At 43.5% G+C, this 16383-nt stretch overlaps 1 protein-coding gene across 10 annotated transcripts in view; it reads right to left on the bottom strand.

Annotated features, from left to right (window-relative positions):
• Tnik (TRAF2 and NCK interacting kinase) overlaps positions 1 to 16383 on the bottom strand; it is a 375608-nt gene that overhangs the window by 79815 nt on the left and 279410 nt on the right. For all 10 annotated transcript variants that reach the window (XM_013145513.3, XM_063227156.1, XM_013145516.3 and 7 more), the window contains one exon: positions 13029 to 13233. In XM_013145513.3, the coding sequence (XP_013000967.1) occupies positions 13029 to 13233 (205 nt within the window). The remainder of the gene's footprint in view (positions 1 to 13028; positions 13234 to 16383) is intronic.

Consider the following 16383-nt stretch of genomic DNA (forward strand, 5'->3'; position numbering starts at 1 on the left):
GGCCCTTGTAGAAGTGGCTGTAATGAATTGTTACGCCACTAAATCGCATTTTACAATGTTAGGGGGATAGCCAAAAACAGCTGACCACTGCATTTATGGCAGGAATATCGCTCCAGACGTTATTCACAGCAGAACTCAACCACTGCTAGGCAGGTGTACACACTCCCAGCGGTCTCAGAAAGCCTGGCTGAGGGACTGACTCACGTCTCTCCAGTGCATCCTGGACCACTCCAATTGCCTCCTTCTTCAGGTGCCAGGACTCGCAGAGCCAGCTAGGTGGTCCACTTGGGGCCATGCACTGGACACCATGTCTGCAGGCTCTGTGAACTGACCCTGCTCCTACTGCTTTCTATTTTATTTTTCCTTTATTTCATTTTTAGCTGCTGTACTAACCTCTGTAAGCCACCTTAATGCCTCTTTCAGACTAAAAAAAAGTATAAAGATTTAAACAAATAAGATATAAAACAAACCTTGACTCTCCACCCGTCTTTAACACACACTACATTTCTCTCTCATGAATTCATGTGTAAAGGCAACATTTAATAATTGGTATCTCAAACTTCCACTGCAACGTGTCATTGTGGGAGGTAGCAAAGAACATTTGATCTGGATTAGTGAGACCAGATCTTTTCTTGCCCAGCTACTCACTGGGATACTGAAGCCCACACAGCAGTCAGTGCTGTTTATAAATATTTACTTAATGAATAAGTAATTGGTGTATGACCTTGAAGTCACTTTTACCCAGACTTGAAATGAGGGGCAGATTAGGTAAATCTTGTAAATCTGTTTATTCTAAGAGTCTACCTCTCAAAGCAAGTACCTAACAATTCAGACAGAAAGAAGAGGCAAAGCAAAAGTCTTATGAAAGTTGATGGGGAGACCTGGGTTAATGCCCCAGGACAGGAAAGCAATCGCGCAAGTTCAAGTCAGACTCCTTGGGAAGCACCTCAACTCATCGTCCCCATTCAGGACTTTTTGTTCAAAGCCACTTGGAATGAAAGGACCCAGTGTGGCCCTTTGAGTCCACTGCACATCACACATGCCCCTCACTTTAAACAGGACTGCTCCGCAAGTTTCTTAGGAGCTAAACTTGGGATGTGAGGGACAGGGACACCCCTGCGCACTCCATTTGCTTAATAACAGCTGCTAAAGTTTCACATTTGGAAGGATTGTCACAAACCAACCACTTCGAGGTAAGTGCATGATTCCCTGCAACTAATATTGGGATGCCAAACCTTCTTTATAGTAAGGGCGTGAGAAAGACGAGAAAGCAGTCACAACAATGTAATAAACATGACAAAAAAGAAGAATCATTAATAGTAACAACCAGCATTTATGGAGTGCTTCCTGTGACGCCAGGACGGCTCTAAGCCTTACATTCTTATTAACTCACTTAACTCTTCCCAGAGTCCCTAGAGGCAGATATTACTGTCTCAGAGGAAAGATAAAAAACCAAGGCACTCTCGGGTCAGGATCTTGTCCAAGTTCATCCAGCGGGTAAGTGCAAAGCCGAGCTGCAGACGCCGGGCCTGCGTGTGGCCATGCTGCCTCCGTGGATGTGAAAGCAGCAGACCAAGGCATCTACACAAAGTCAAAGATACTGTCCCATACTTTTTCAAATTGCCATCATTTCCTCTTTTGGTCTTCACACTGTTCCCTCTCTTTTCTTCATAGAAATGGCACAGAGAACACTGGGAAACCCAGGCAGCTGGATCTACTTCCTTCCTTTCTACATTGACTTTAACTAGCTGCCAAAATAAAGCCTTTTTTTTTTGGACTCCCAAGGTAACTTTTGATCAGGAGGCAGCCTGGCAGCTCAGCAGTGCCAGCTTCACACATACAAGAAAGAAAAAGAAGATTCTAGGCAGACTGAGCCTCAAGCAGGTTTAATGAAAAAATTTAGTCCTCTTCTATGAGTATTGGCGTGTTCTCCTTACTATGTCTGAGCCTCAGTTTCCCCAAGGAGGACAGCTACTTCAGCTTTCCTGCACATAGAGGACTAGCAACGGCTCAGTGCTCATTCCTACTACCTATGACTCTGCAGATAAAAGTCAAGTGCAGATCAAACCCTCAAATTCTTTGTGTTGTAACCCGTAATCCAAGTGCCCTGTAAGGCTGAGACAGGACGATCACAAACTTGAGCCCAGTCTGGGCAACTCAGCATGACCTTCTCTCAAAGTAAAATGAATAAATAAAGAAGGCTGGACTAGGAGCTCAGGGTAAAGGCCTTGAATTCAACTTGCAATACTGGAAAAAAATAATCCCTCTCTTTTCCCTTCTTTTTTCTTTTTCCTTATTTTCCCTGAGATATTATTCTTTCTCTTAAGCAGATTCTTGTATGGTGATCTGAGGAACCCTTGAAGACCATTATGTAAAATAACAACCCTAGTTACGCTCATGACACCTTGTTTTGAAGGCCAAAATTATCAGTGTTCTGGGTTCTTTGCTATTGTTGTCTATATGTCTTTTTCATTTCTAGGAATTTGTGTTGTTTTGTTTTTCTCTCTAATACAGAAAGAATCGGTATACATGTAGAGACTCATGCATGCATAGAACTTCTAAACAGTTTATGAGAATCGATTATATAATACATGATGAAATGAACAGCTACTTTGGAGAAGAAAAAGAGACACTATGGTACCCAGTGCTGATTCTGTAGCACCAGGGGGTGAAACCCAGCAAGACTATTATTCTTTGTTCAGAGCGATTTTAGTCTGTTTTGTTTTAATTTCAACATACATTGAAGGTATGGACAGCTATTTTGAAGAGAATGAGAGACATTATGGCAGCCATTGTTGACTTCCCTATTGTCTGGTTTTGAAGACCTAAAATGCCTTCATCATCCTGTTCTGATCAGTTTTATACTATTTTGTTTTGTATGAATTTACTGTATGTGAAGATATGGACAACTGTTTGGAAGAAAACAAGAGACAATATGATAGACAGTGAAGATCTCCAGTTGTCTTGCTTTGAAATCTGTGTCTCTTAAATTGTTTTCTTATGATCTGTTTTGTTCTGTTTAATTTTATCCTCTTTAAAATAAAATTTAAAAAAAAACCCTTCTGTCATGATTCTGAAGGCTCAATATTAGACCCTCAAATTACATCACATGAAAATAAACACAGCAGAAATTAGTTTACTAATGCAGTATTTTCAGATGGGTTATTTTAGTACATCTGAGATGACAGTAAAGATGTTAATTTATGTCATATGTAGAAAAGTTGCAGGAACCCATGACAATTGGAGAAGAACATTATTATTGCTTTTAAACATTTCTAAGGCTGATGTGGAATGCATTTTAGCACATTTGGCATACTTTATATTAATGCCTGGCTATCACACAGGCTTAAATAAATAAAATGATGCATTTTATAACATTACGAGTTGTTAAAAAATAGGATGTGCTGCCTCAAGCTCATAGATGTATAAAGAGACACATATCAAACAGGTTAAATGATCTTGTTTGAAGAATATTGTCAGAGAGATTCTTGCTTTGAGAAATGAACTGGCTGAGATCACTTTTGAGGTCCCTTACCTTCCACAGTCCCTACAATCCTATAAAACTGTTCAATGAAGACATAAAACCTGAAAGCAATTTAGTTGCAATGTTATGTGAAATAATACTTTCAACAAAATGATTTTATTGTCAGAGTTGTATGGTTAGTACTAAGTAATAAACTGTGAAACACAAGCAGTGCAGGTAGGACATGATGGAATAGTCTCCAGGAAGACTTCCTGCACGGGCGCCACAGAGTCGAGTTCAGGCCGGCACTGGAAATTCATCTTTGCTTTCACGTAAGGCACTCTGGGTACCTGGAGGGTCAGCCACTGCCTAGCTGCAGGGTATTTTCCCAGTACCAAATGCTGTTAAGTATAAACACCTGTGCTAGCATGGCCCTTCCATTCCTTCAAAGTATAGGAAAAGTGTATGAGCAAAAAGACAGCAAATTTCAGCAGTATTTTATTTTATTTTATTTTTTTTGTCTTTTTCCTTTTTTTATCGGTACCAGGGATCGAACTCACAACTGCCTGCTTGCAAGGCAGGCGCTTATGCCGCTGAACTAAATCCCCAGCCCCTATTTCAGCAGTATTTTAAACTACAGTATAGGAATTTAAACCCAACTTCCTCAGCATGGCAAGAAACCTCTCCCCTCACAGGATCCAGGGGACAAAGCAGACAAAGCCAGGCCTTCTGCTGCAGGGCGCATAACACAGAACACGAAGCCTTTCTGATCTGAGTGTGGTGACACATGCCTGTAATCCCCAGGAGAATCACCACAAGTTTGAGCCCACTTTGGAGCTACATAGCTCAAGGCCAGCCTGAACTACACAGTGAGATGCTGTCTTAAAATAAAAAAGGTCTTTTTGGGATCCACTGAAAAGCAGGCATCCATGTATCCATGGAGATCACAGCCCTTCTGAAGCACCAGTGTGATTTATACCATGTGACTGGGCCACTGTCAGAAGCCTCACGGGCAGATCCAGTCCCAGGCAGTGAGCTTCCAGTTTTCCAGCTGTTCCATTATTTCAGTTAAGCTACTGAAATAACAGCACAAAAGCCCAGCAAAGAGAGGTCAGTCTTTATGTGGATGCTAATGACATGTAGAAATAACAAGTTGCTCTCCTTCTAACCTGTGGTCACCACTCACAGGACACATTAGGATGCCTACAGTTAATGGTTAAGTGACTTACAGGCCACTTCTCAGCAATACCAATGAGTTAACACTCGAGGCCCTGAAAATGGGTGAATTATTCTTGCTCGCGGTGCTTTCTTCTAGCGTAGGTTTGGGCGTGTGTCCAGTGGGTGGGACTGCTGCACTGGTGAAAAGCTACACTGATTTTCCTGTCTCCTGCTCTGCTCACCCAGCTTGCTTAAGCCCTGTTCTCCTGAAGCCATAGCTGGAAAGACATGATGCGGGGCAGCAGTGACTGGGGAGGTCACCTGAAACAAGACTCCTCCTTCGCGGGCCACACTTTGGGTGCTTACTTGGTGCCAGGCTGTGATCACTGCTTGTGCTGTACCAGCTCCACTTGTAGAAGAACACCCAGCAGATTAATAAAGTTCTGGATCAGTGTGTGGGTGATGGACACATAGGCTGGCAAGCTGAAGGAGGAAGACTCGTCATAGACATGGTTGGCACCAACCAGTAGGCTTGTAGTCAACAGGGAACAAACAAAAAAAAGCAGGAAGTATTCCATGTTTTTTTTGGAAGAGCTCCAGTCTTCAGCAATGCCTTTGGACATTCGTCTTCACTTCTTCAGCCTTGCCACACAAACTTGCAGTGACTACCCCGAGTTGCCAGACCTCTGATCTCCTACTGCTACTGGAATCTCTGGCTCTACAGGGTGCACACACCGTGTTTGGATTCTTCTGCTTCAGAATCCTAAGATAATCACTATGACGCTTGGGAATCTGATCCTGTGAGCCTACCTAAAAGATCCCTTTGTATAATTATACATATATTTTATATCAAATCTCTTCTTTAAAGAACCCTAACTAATCATTGGGTACTGTTTTAAATGCTTTGTATATACTAACTGGCCTAACTTTTCATACTGTTACTACGTCACTTGTACCACTCCACTACTCCACAGGTATAAATGGTCAAATTGAGGGATACAGAAGTCATGCCTTGCCTGAAATTACAAAGGCAGTGAGTGGCAGAGATGGGACTGGACCCCAGGCTGCCTCTCACTAGGATGCCTTGAGCTCATTTTCTTGTGGAGAGGGTTATTTCTAAGGAATTATTTCCCCGACACCACAAGGTTTGTTACTGAGATATTACACGAACTCTATCTTCATACAGATCTCACTTTCATACAGGTAGGGGACAATGTAGCTACTTTGTCACAATGATGAGATCATAGTTATTACAGTGCTGCAAGTGACAGCAGGATACGCTAGCCAGAGCATCCATCAGGAGGCAGTGTCTCCTCTGGTGAGTCCCCTGAGCTTCACGGGAAGAGGAGACCTCCTGAGGTAGCAACTGACCCTGCTAAATAAGGTACACCCACAGCAGGACAGACACGCTGCAAGGCCTTGTACTGGCACAGTTAGGACTCTGCTAAAGCCAACAGCAGACAGACACAAAGGAAGGTATCCTCTCAGAGGAAGGCCTTCACCAGGGGACTGAAAAAAAATCCGGATTTTAAGGATTTTAAGGTAGGTTGGGGAATTAAGGAAAGCAGAGAGTAGGAAGATGTTACCTATCCAGAGAATCATAAGATAAAGAATCAAAATAACAATACTTTATAACAATATATATTCCCCTAATATCAGTCCATTTCTCATGTCAGGGATTTTCCCAAGCCTTCTGGGTACACAGTTTCATTTACTTCTCACAATAGCACTGCAAAGTAGATATTACACAGGAGGTTCATGTCCGGTAGCTGCAGTTCAGAGATGTTAAGTAATTTGCCCAAGACACAGAGCTAGACGAAGCCTCGGCCTCCTACCCCACAGCACTGGTGTACTTTGCCTCCACACTAACTCACCTGCTGGCCGTTTTAAAAGCATAGAATTTTTTCTCAAGGAAATAATCAAATTCTTCCTAGTATTACAGCAAAAATTCTTCTCAAATCATGAAAAGGGGTATACCTCCTGGTACCTTTATCTCAACAAACTTGAGATTTGCTGCAGCATGTAAAGGACCTCAAAGTTACAAAAATTATTCTTCTAACTTTAGTCCAAGTATCAATGCCAATGACAAAATTAACTAACATCTATGGAGCTCACTATGTGTTGGTGATATTCTAAGGCTTTCTATGAATTACTTCATACACTGAAGAATACCATTCATGTCAGCTCCATAAGCAAAATGCTCTGGGTATTCTCATTTTACAGAAGGGGAAACAGACATAGGGAAGTCAATGAACATACTCAGGCTGACACACCTAATAACAAATAAAACCGAGATTTGTACATCAGCAGTCTTGGATCTAGAGTTGGTGCCTCTACCAAAATACTACTTTCTTCTCAATAGAATTGTATCTCAATTCTGTTGTCCAAAGACATTTAGAGCTTTAATGTGTTATTGTGGACAGTGAGTTTTAAAGAGCTGTGCTCTCCAATTTTGGAAAGTATTATCTAAGAGCATCTGGGAGAAATTACTTAGGCTCAGAAAGGACCCACTCACCACTGTGGCTTCTTTGGGATTGGGCTCCAGCTGGACGACTTCTCTCAGACTGGCCTTCTACTCTAAGTGAAAAGTGACTGCTAAGAGAGAATGTAGGCAAAAGTGTTACAGACAGATGAGCATGTAACTACAAGAAGGTCTTTACAAGGAAGCATGAGGCAAGTCTTGTTAGCAATAGTTAAGCTGGATTTTATACATCCTTCAAAAGACAGCTCTATTGAGCTCTTGGCCATTGAACAATCCTCTCTCATCCATTTTCCTGTTTAATATCCGTAACCTTCAGTGGTGGCAGCAAGCACAGTCACAATAGGCATAGACAGGCAGGACATGAAGGTGGCATGTGGTGCCCGCTCGGGCACACTGATACCTTTCCAGCCCAAGTCCAGATCCTCTGACTTCCTGAGAGGATGTTTTACTTCCCCCAGAAAGGAAGTCAAGGCTTTTCTAGAAAGGTTTTGCTGCAAGGAATGTGACTGTAGAAACTATATTTTAAGTAGCGTCTTTGTCATTGAAGCCAAAGGATACTGCTGAATTACTTGGCCTTTGGGCAGCATTCTGCAGAACTGACCCCTTTAATGTATCTGCCTGCTTGAATCCTCGGTTTTTTTTGTTTCTACGGTATCAGACTTTCTTGGCATGTGTCTTACTTTATCATTTTCTTTGCTTGTTTTTCCTGTACTGTTCTAAATTCTCAGGGTTCAAAGTCAAATATTTCAATTACTATGAAAAAATAATTTCCATCCCCCATCTCATTAATGGCTGTATTCTATACAATCCAACAGCATTCTTGGCATGACCGCCCGTGGCCTTCTATTCATCTTAATCTCATTACATCTGCTTGGTCTTACTCCTTTCTTCTCACCTATATGCTTAAGTCTGACACTGGGGAATCTTCTGTCCCAACTTGCTGTTACTCATCTCTGATCTCTAATCATCCACCACGTCCTGCAGGTTCCACAGGACAGAGCTCTGTGGCTACCTACTCCACCAGCTGTCCACCTGAAGTGGCATTTCTCTGGCCTGGACTGACCTGTCTCGATTATTCTCTTATGCTTCATTTCAATCACATTTCTTGCAGAAACTCACAGTTTCAACTTACAAAAGTAGATCTGATTATTTTCCCTTGGTTGAGTGGTTTTATACTCTTTTTATGACAAAAATTCCAAAGTAATAAACTTGGCCTCCAGGGCTCTATACAATGGCCTGGCATTTGCAAGACTCTGCTCCCTTTTTTTAAGTGGACTCTGGCCTGTTGGCCTCCCAGCAAAGCCAGGCACAGCTCATGTTCCTTAGCACGTATTTCTCTCCTACTACTGCAGCCACAAAGAAAGAAATGACCACTTGGTGACTCTCTGCTCAATGCCCACCTCCCTCAAAGGCTCAACCTTTACAAAAGCAGACTGTACTTCTAGTGTCCAGCATGTGCCTTCACAGCAGAGGTGCTCACTAAAAATGTATCTGTTGAATGGCTGCCTTAAAAACACATTAAAAAGATCAGCTTTGATTCTACCTTTCACTCTTAAAAAACAAATGAACCTAATGTTCTTGAAAGTCTAAGTCACTCTTAATTAATCACTAAAGGTGTATAGGGAGTTCGGATCTCTATAGTTCTGTTTTGTGCCTTCATGTTCCATTATTAAGGGCTAATAAGACATAGGCAGTATTCCTTTTAAATGTTTTCAGGCAATGAAACAAAACCAGTACTTTTTTAAGGTTACAACTCATTATTTTAATAACTGAACAGCATTATTATGACCTTCAAGGGCACTTAAGGGAACTTTAGTGGTTTGAAAAACTTAGCCCAATTCTCTGAAAAATAAAATTTATGTGGTGAAGCAGGCTGGTTGTTGCTCTTGAGATCAGTTTGACCCATTCCTGAAACTTCAAGATATTGCTCAAAATGAAAGCATAGAAATCTCTCAGCAAGTTAAAAAAATATATAAATCACTAATATCATTTCAAAGTTCTTGAGTAGAATATAATATCACCGCACATCTGCTCAAAATGAGACAGATGAAAAGAGTAGGAATCACAACACCTCCAAGGACCCAGCTTTGCTGGGTGACACTATGATGCAGAATGACACAAGTTGTATATGTCTACCTAAGGAACAGAAATTCTTATGGAACCGAATAAAACCAGAAGTTTTCTGGGTATTTTTCTTATTATTGATGACCTTTCCTTAGTTGAGTCTAATCATGCTCTTGGAACTTGGCTATAAATTGTACTTTATCTCTCATCAAAACCTGAGCCAAGTCCCTACCATTTAATTGGCCAGAAGCCATGTGCTTTTCATAAAGCTGATAAATGACTATGTTCAGTGTGTAGTTAAAGTCCTCTAAGAATATGCAGTCACTGATTAGAACCCAGCAAATCCACGTGGTTACCCGTAAATAGCAAAAGATTCACAGGGATTCCTTAGAAACCCTCCAGGGGGAGGTGACATCTGCCATCGCCAAATACAAAAGCTACAACCTACACAGTCCTGTGTTACCAAAGGGTGGCGGGGGTGGGGAGCTTTAACCGGAAGCAAGAATGCATTTGCCAGGCTGCCTATAAAAGTCCATATGACTTTCAAAGAAGCTAAATTTTCAGGCTGAAGAGGCTGAAGTAGAGCTTTAACTACTTCTAGGTGCCCATGCAGCCCACAGTTTCACTAGGGCACTAGAAACATGAGTGGTCACCCACCAGAAGCTGGTGGCAGACATGGCTGGGGCTTAGCAGCAGGAGCACACAGGCAGGAATCTCTGGTGGCCGATACTGCTGTTACTCAGGGGTTCAGAATTTACAGCCATCCGTGTATTCAGTATTTTGTTTTCCTTCTCTAAGAAGCTCTAGAGCAAGAGAGGAGATCTAAAGATAAAGCCGGTATGATCAGCTGGTATAATGTCCAGCATTCCTGCTTCTGCTGAGAAGACAGGTTTAACAATCAATGTCACGCCAGGCAGAGGGTCCATGTTCTTATGTACACACACACACCCCTTCTGTGCAAGCCCAGACTTACAGAGTGTCTCTGTGAACACCTGCGCCTCTCAGAGCTGCACTCTGACTTGCATCCATGAAGCTCCAGTAGTTGCCACAAGAGAAGAGACACAAAGGAGGTCTCACAGGAGCCCTGAGCAAGAGCAGAGAGACCAATCCTGGCTCAAAGCCGAGCTCCTGCTGGGCACAGCTTCTCTGTCTTGTACAGGAACCTTTAAATGTTCAGGGTAAAAAACCACAGAGGCACAGGCCAGGTGAAAAATACAGAAAACCATGCAGGCTATGGATCATCCACAGAAAAGATAGGACACAGGCTGTGGCTTGGTGCTTAGACTCTGCAGTCTGATTCCCTGGATTTGAAACCTGGTTTCTTCTAGAGCTGGATGATCTTAGCAAGTTATTAACCTCCCTAAGACTCAGCTGCATTATCTTTAGACTGGGGATGATTATGAGGATTAAGAAAGACAATTAATATAACACACTAAATGTAGTATCTGTCATGGTTTGTGCTTCATAATCATCAGAAATTGTTCTAGTAACTTGATGAATAAACATACGGAACTCAAGAAATCATACCAGGCATGAGCAAACAGAAATCTAAAAAATAAAAGCAGAACAAAACAAGGCACCTTCTGAAAGGACTACCTTAATTGGAGATTAATTGGAGATTAGGTCCAAGGGCCAACAGTTTGTATGTTATTAAAAAAATGAAATTCACATGATTGCATGTACATATACATATACATGCAAATATGCATTCTTGAGAATTTTAAATGTTTTATGGGATGACAGAGAATTTTCTAGAGTTAAATGATAAGTGTCTTCAATCTGAGACTATGTGTAAGGAATGAGCAGCCAGATGAGGAAAGGTTTCCAGGCTATGATGCTCCACTGAGTAGGGGTGCTAGAGGGAAGGAACTGCCACCAGAAAACAAAGCAGAAAAGGCAGGGATCTGAGGGCAGTACCTAAGAGGGTTCCGTCGGTGGTGTGAAGGAGTGGGCTCCATGGTCCTCGGGAGACCTGAGAGCCTAAAGAAAATGGTGCAGCCACTGATGAAGGCCTGGACAAAAGGCAACAAGTTGCCAACCAGAGCACAGGTGCAAGAACTCGCTGAGGATTTCCATTTGTGTCTGGGAGGTAACCTGAGGTCATGCATTCACCTCCAATTTCTACACTTTGCACACCACTCCAGAGAGCAGCCAGACAGAACAGACACCCACACCTATTTTACCCCACCTCTGTCTGCTTCTTAGATGGTTTCTGCCCTAAAGCACCATAGTGCCTCTGTGTATGATGTTAGGGTAACTCAGAATGTAAGATAACAAGTGGACTTCGCGCTTTTCACGTGCTGAGCATTCTTTACACCAACAATATTATAAGATTAGAGTGGAAAGTGCTTTACTTGCTATTACTGTCTGCAGAAGCCTCAAGGTCCAATTCTGAGGACCACAGTCCAGGACTTTGATTATCTACCTGCATTGTCTTGGGAAAGGCCTGCATGAACACCAGGATCAGGGTGTGCAGGACGTAAATCCATACCTTGAACTTTACTAGCCTTCCAATGTGGAACTAATTACTTCCCCTTAACCTCAGTTTCTCATATGTTAAATAGGGACTATATGTTTTTTGCATAAGAAAGTCAGATGTACACAAAGAGATAATGGTATCTGAGATACTGAATATAAGCAAAGCACCCTTTCTGGTAGTTGGCACTCAGAAATCACTCAATAATCACTCAGTGATTGCAGCTGTTGGGTATTACTGTTGCTGTGCTGAAGCTAATATTCCAGGAACATAATGAGGTTGATGGAATTTATTGCAAAGGAGAACTGAGGCCCTTGCTGATTTCAACTAGGGAGGCTGGACCTTGATGTATTATTTAAAAAACAATCTGCTCCTGGTACATGCAATTCACCACTCTCTAATTCTCAGCAGCCACCTGACAAAGCAAGGGAATTGCTATAAACACATTAAATGAAGAGAAAGCTGGTGTTTGGGTGACCAGTGAAATAACCACCCCATTACTGAGCAGTTAGTGAACCTCAAATTTGTCGTCCAATTTTCCAATAGCTAAGCATGCTCAGCCTCTTAGTTGTCTAGAGGCTGTGATTTATTTGGCGGATTATGGAGGCCTCCCAGATGTGGGTAAGAGTCTGGGAAACAGGCTTGAACAAATGTCTGTGAAGCCACACAGGACATGCCATACAAGAACTGGCTGCCAGTGTGGTTTCCCACAGATGTGAGCAGTGTCTGCTGCTGACGGCTGGTCTTGCCCATCAGCTAGAGGAGGGGCCGTGGATACAAAGGTGTGTCTGTGGAAGAACTTGTGAAAGGGTATGCCCGGTGTTTAGAGGAATGTCAGCAGGCTTAAGACCTGAGTGTCATCTCTCAACTATTGACTCACTAATTCAAAAATTAATTATCCATCCACAAATATTTACCAGCCATCTACTATGTGCTAGATATTATGTTAGGTACAAGTGATATGCCTAGTAATAAGAGAGAAAGTCTTGCACCCTCATGGAGCTTGCATTCTAGTGGGGAGAGAAAGGCAATGGTTTTGAAGGTGGTCAGAGCTACGTAAAAATAATAAAGCAGGAAAGGGCAATAGAATGTGGCAGAGAAAGAGTGAGGGATGCAGTTTTAAGTGGTCTAGTCAGGGAAGACATGAGAAAGTCACATGTGAGCCAGGCTTGGCTGAGGGGTGGAGGCTTTGGCTGCAATACTGCAATGACCTTGAGCCACAGAAGATGAGGGGACGCTCATCTGTAAGAACATTCGGACCTCATCTTCCTTGGAAGTCAAGGAGTGTGAGCCTTGTCCTAGAAGGTACAATCTGAGCCCACCATGGATGCCCTGGGCGTAGCCACACAGGGAGGTGGGGTGCAAGGTGCCCTGTGTGGCCTCACCTCCTCCAGCCGCCTCCGCTGCTCCTTCTGCTCCTCAATGCGCTTCTGGCGCTCGGCCAGCAGCTGCCTCTTATGTTCCTCGTTCTCCCGCTGCTGCTGCTCCAGCTGCTGCCTCCGCAGGGCCTCTGAACGCTCCTTGTTGGCCAGCTGGAGTCTCAGGAAGTCCCGCCGTAGTGTAGACTCTCCAGGCAGGTTCAGGATGGAGCTGTGGGTAGGAAAGAGTGATTAGGGCTGGGGCCAAGGCTATTGTGAGTTCCGAGTTCCCTGTTAGTTCAGTCATTCAGCCTCAAGGGAAAACAGGGTCAGGGGAAAGGTGGGTGTTCAGCCTCCCCTTGTGTAGGATTGTGGCATACACTGTCTGGAGGGATGTTACATTCCCAGAGCCATCCCTTTCTCCAGGACAGATGCTTCACCCCCTCACCTTTGCGGATTGCAAAGATTTGTTTCTTAAGATTTTAGTGAGTTCCCCGGGCCAGCTTATATTCACAGGTAAGAATGGCAAGCAAAGAAAAAGAAGCACACATGGGCCAATTCTGCTTGGACCAGCAGAGATCAGCCTTGCACACATCCCTCCTTGACCGCTTGCACCAAACCCCAGGAAGAGGAGATCAGGCTGCTCTGTGCAGACGTGTAAGTCAGGGAGGGGAAAGGCTGGAGTCAAGGCTGACACAGAGCCAGGATCTGAGCCAAGTTTGCTAAGTCCAAGGAGACCAGAGCTTAGCTCAGTGCACCACAGGTAATGAACTGGTTCCTGGTGGGGTGTGGCTAGTACTGCAGCCCAGCTCACTGATTCCTAGATCTCCTTCAACAGCAGTTTCTCCATGTGTAAAGTGTGTGTGTGTGTGTGTGTGTGTGTGTGTGTGTGTGTGTGTGTACCAAATAGAAAACATCTTTCCAGATAGTCTAGGGCTGCCCTACACCAATCTAACTGTAGATGAGCTAAAAGTGATAGACTTCTTGGTTCCACATAGCTGTGTAACAGGGAGGATTATTCAAACCCAGTTGCTTTAATCTTTCTGGAAGATTTAACTTTTCATCTGAAATAAATTCACTGAACATATATTTACTGGCATCTGCTACGTGACAGGCTATAGGATACTGCTGCAACCACATAACAAATTCTTTCTCCATAATTACTTTCTTGTGGGGGAGAAAGATAATTACAAATAATAAAATTTCAATACTAATATGTCCCACATAAGGCGAACAGGGTGAAATTTAAACAGTGACAATGACAGGGAGCTCAGGTGAGAATTAAGCATTCCACTTTGACTGAGTGGCCTTCCATTTGGGAAAGGATGATGGGGGGAAGGATGTTCCAGGCAAAGGAAAAGCAAGCTTAGAGATCATCCCAAACAGGAGTAGCCTTTTCCAGGGAGCCTGTCCTCCCACAGCAGAGGGAATGAAAGGGCACAGAGCCGAAGCAGAGGTCAGGAAGACAGGTGGGTGGGAACGCACATGGCCATGAATGAGCAGGAAAGGCTCCCAGGGAAGAGCCCTGCGAGCAGGTGTGGTTGGCAGTGGAGCGGACCACAGTCTGCAAGGGCAATGGCAGGTGGAGCTGACAGGCGACACCACTGACTAGAGCTTTTAACCAGGACTGGAGCAGTAAGGATGAAGGCTGGAAGAAGCTCATAGGGACAGAGTTGGTGAAGCCTGTGCAGAGAGCTGACACCTGGCCTGAGGGATGACTTGCAGTTGGGTGACGGTGGTGAAGAGGAATAGGAATGCAGGAGGAGAGGCCAGCTTTGTGGCATGGATGGGAAGATCAAGTTAGGTTTTGGAGAGCTGCCAGTATGCAGCACATGATGCTGCCACAAGAAGAAACAAAAAGCTTTGCTCCTGACACTAAACAAATGATCTTGGAAGTCTACTAAGAAGCCTCCTCTAAAACTTACTGGCTGTGTGTAAAACTCTGAAACCATGCCCACATGGTGATGCTTACACACAGGCCATCTGCTCTGGGAAGGGTGAGGGTTGGGGACATAACCTCACATGCCCGCCAGGATCCCCTGTGAACATAATGATGCTGAATCAGTTTCAGGAGATCTGAGCCATATCAGCGACCCGATTATTAACTCTGTGTGACCTTCTTGCCACTCTTGTTGCCTTCTTTCCAACATGAGACAACCACAGTCCTTTTCTTCTTTTTAGGATTTCATGAGGAGTAATTAGCTTTGTCTATAAAAACAGGAGTGGACATACAATCTTCCCTGTGATATAATGACACACTATAATTATAGCTGGGCTGGTTCACTAAGTGACTCCCAGCACCAGTTTAGCAAGTATTGGAAAGACATGGTTTCTCATTTGTCCAGAAATGGTCAAAGGGCTGGCATGGCCATCTGGGTGAGTTTTCAAAAAATAGCACACAACTTCTCTAAAAGAGCAGCTGGTCCTCTGCCATACAGAAAAGTTCACTTTCCATGTCATTGCTTAATAGTCTTCATCTTTATGCAGCTAATGGGGGTGGGGGATGCAACATGCTATTATCAGACAGAAGGAATACATTTTCCTTTAGTCTTTCATCTTGAGAAATTCTACGATAGGTGAAGAGAGAAAAACCAATGGCTCCATAAGTTCAGTGCAACCCCTTTTGAGAGCTTAGCAAGAATACATTTCAATAGGTCTGAGCTGGCTTAAGAAGAGAGTAACACATGCTGTGTAGCTCAGTCCAGCATCTCTGATCAGAAAGCTCTGGGACAGCGACAGGGCAAAGGAACTTCTCTTGTCACAGTGGGGTTCAATCCTCAGACGGCTGGACGGAGGGGAGCCATACAGCCCAAGGACCCTCCTGCTTCTGTGTTTCCTCTGATAAACTCGACTTCACATTTATTGCATGGCCACTGGGACGTGTGCCTGTGCCTCTTCACTCACCAAGCTCGTGCCAGCTGAATTTTCTTACAAAAGAGAAATCCTGGCAGTGGAGCACTCCAACCTTAATTATTTATAAACACAGGCTGGAAGAAATTTGGGATCAAAATAAAATTAAATTCAAGATGCAGGGGTGACTGCAGTAAAGCAGTGCTTGATTCCGGATCCCATGTGACAACAGGAAAGGCAAGGTTTCTATTTCAGGTTCTCCTGCAAGTGTAACTTGATTTCCTGGAACTCATTTCCTCCTGGATCAGACTGCCCTGAAAGTACCAAGGTATATAACAAGGAGAGTCTGTGAAAGGGTTTCTAAAAGGTATGAAGTGAAGAAGGAGCCAAAGAACTCAAGTCTAAAAATATCACATAGGTCTCCAAAAAGCCACAATTTTAAGTGCTTTTCATCCTGCATTGCCCAGATAAGTGCCTTCTACCAACTTTACATGTTACATATATGAGAAAATGAGGTCTACCGAAGAGACCA

This window comes from Cavia porcellus, unplaced genomic scaffold (assembly GCF_034190915.1).
Source record: "Cavia porcellus strain 051 isolate PalLab524CR breed Dunkin Hartley unplaced genomic scaffold, mCavPor4.1 scaffold_17, whole genome shotgun sequence".
NCBI classification, from domain to species: Eukaryota; Metazoa; Chordata; class Mammalia; order Rodentia; family Caviidae; genus Cavia; species Cavia porcellus.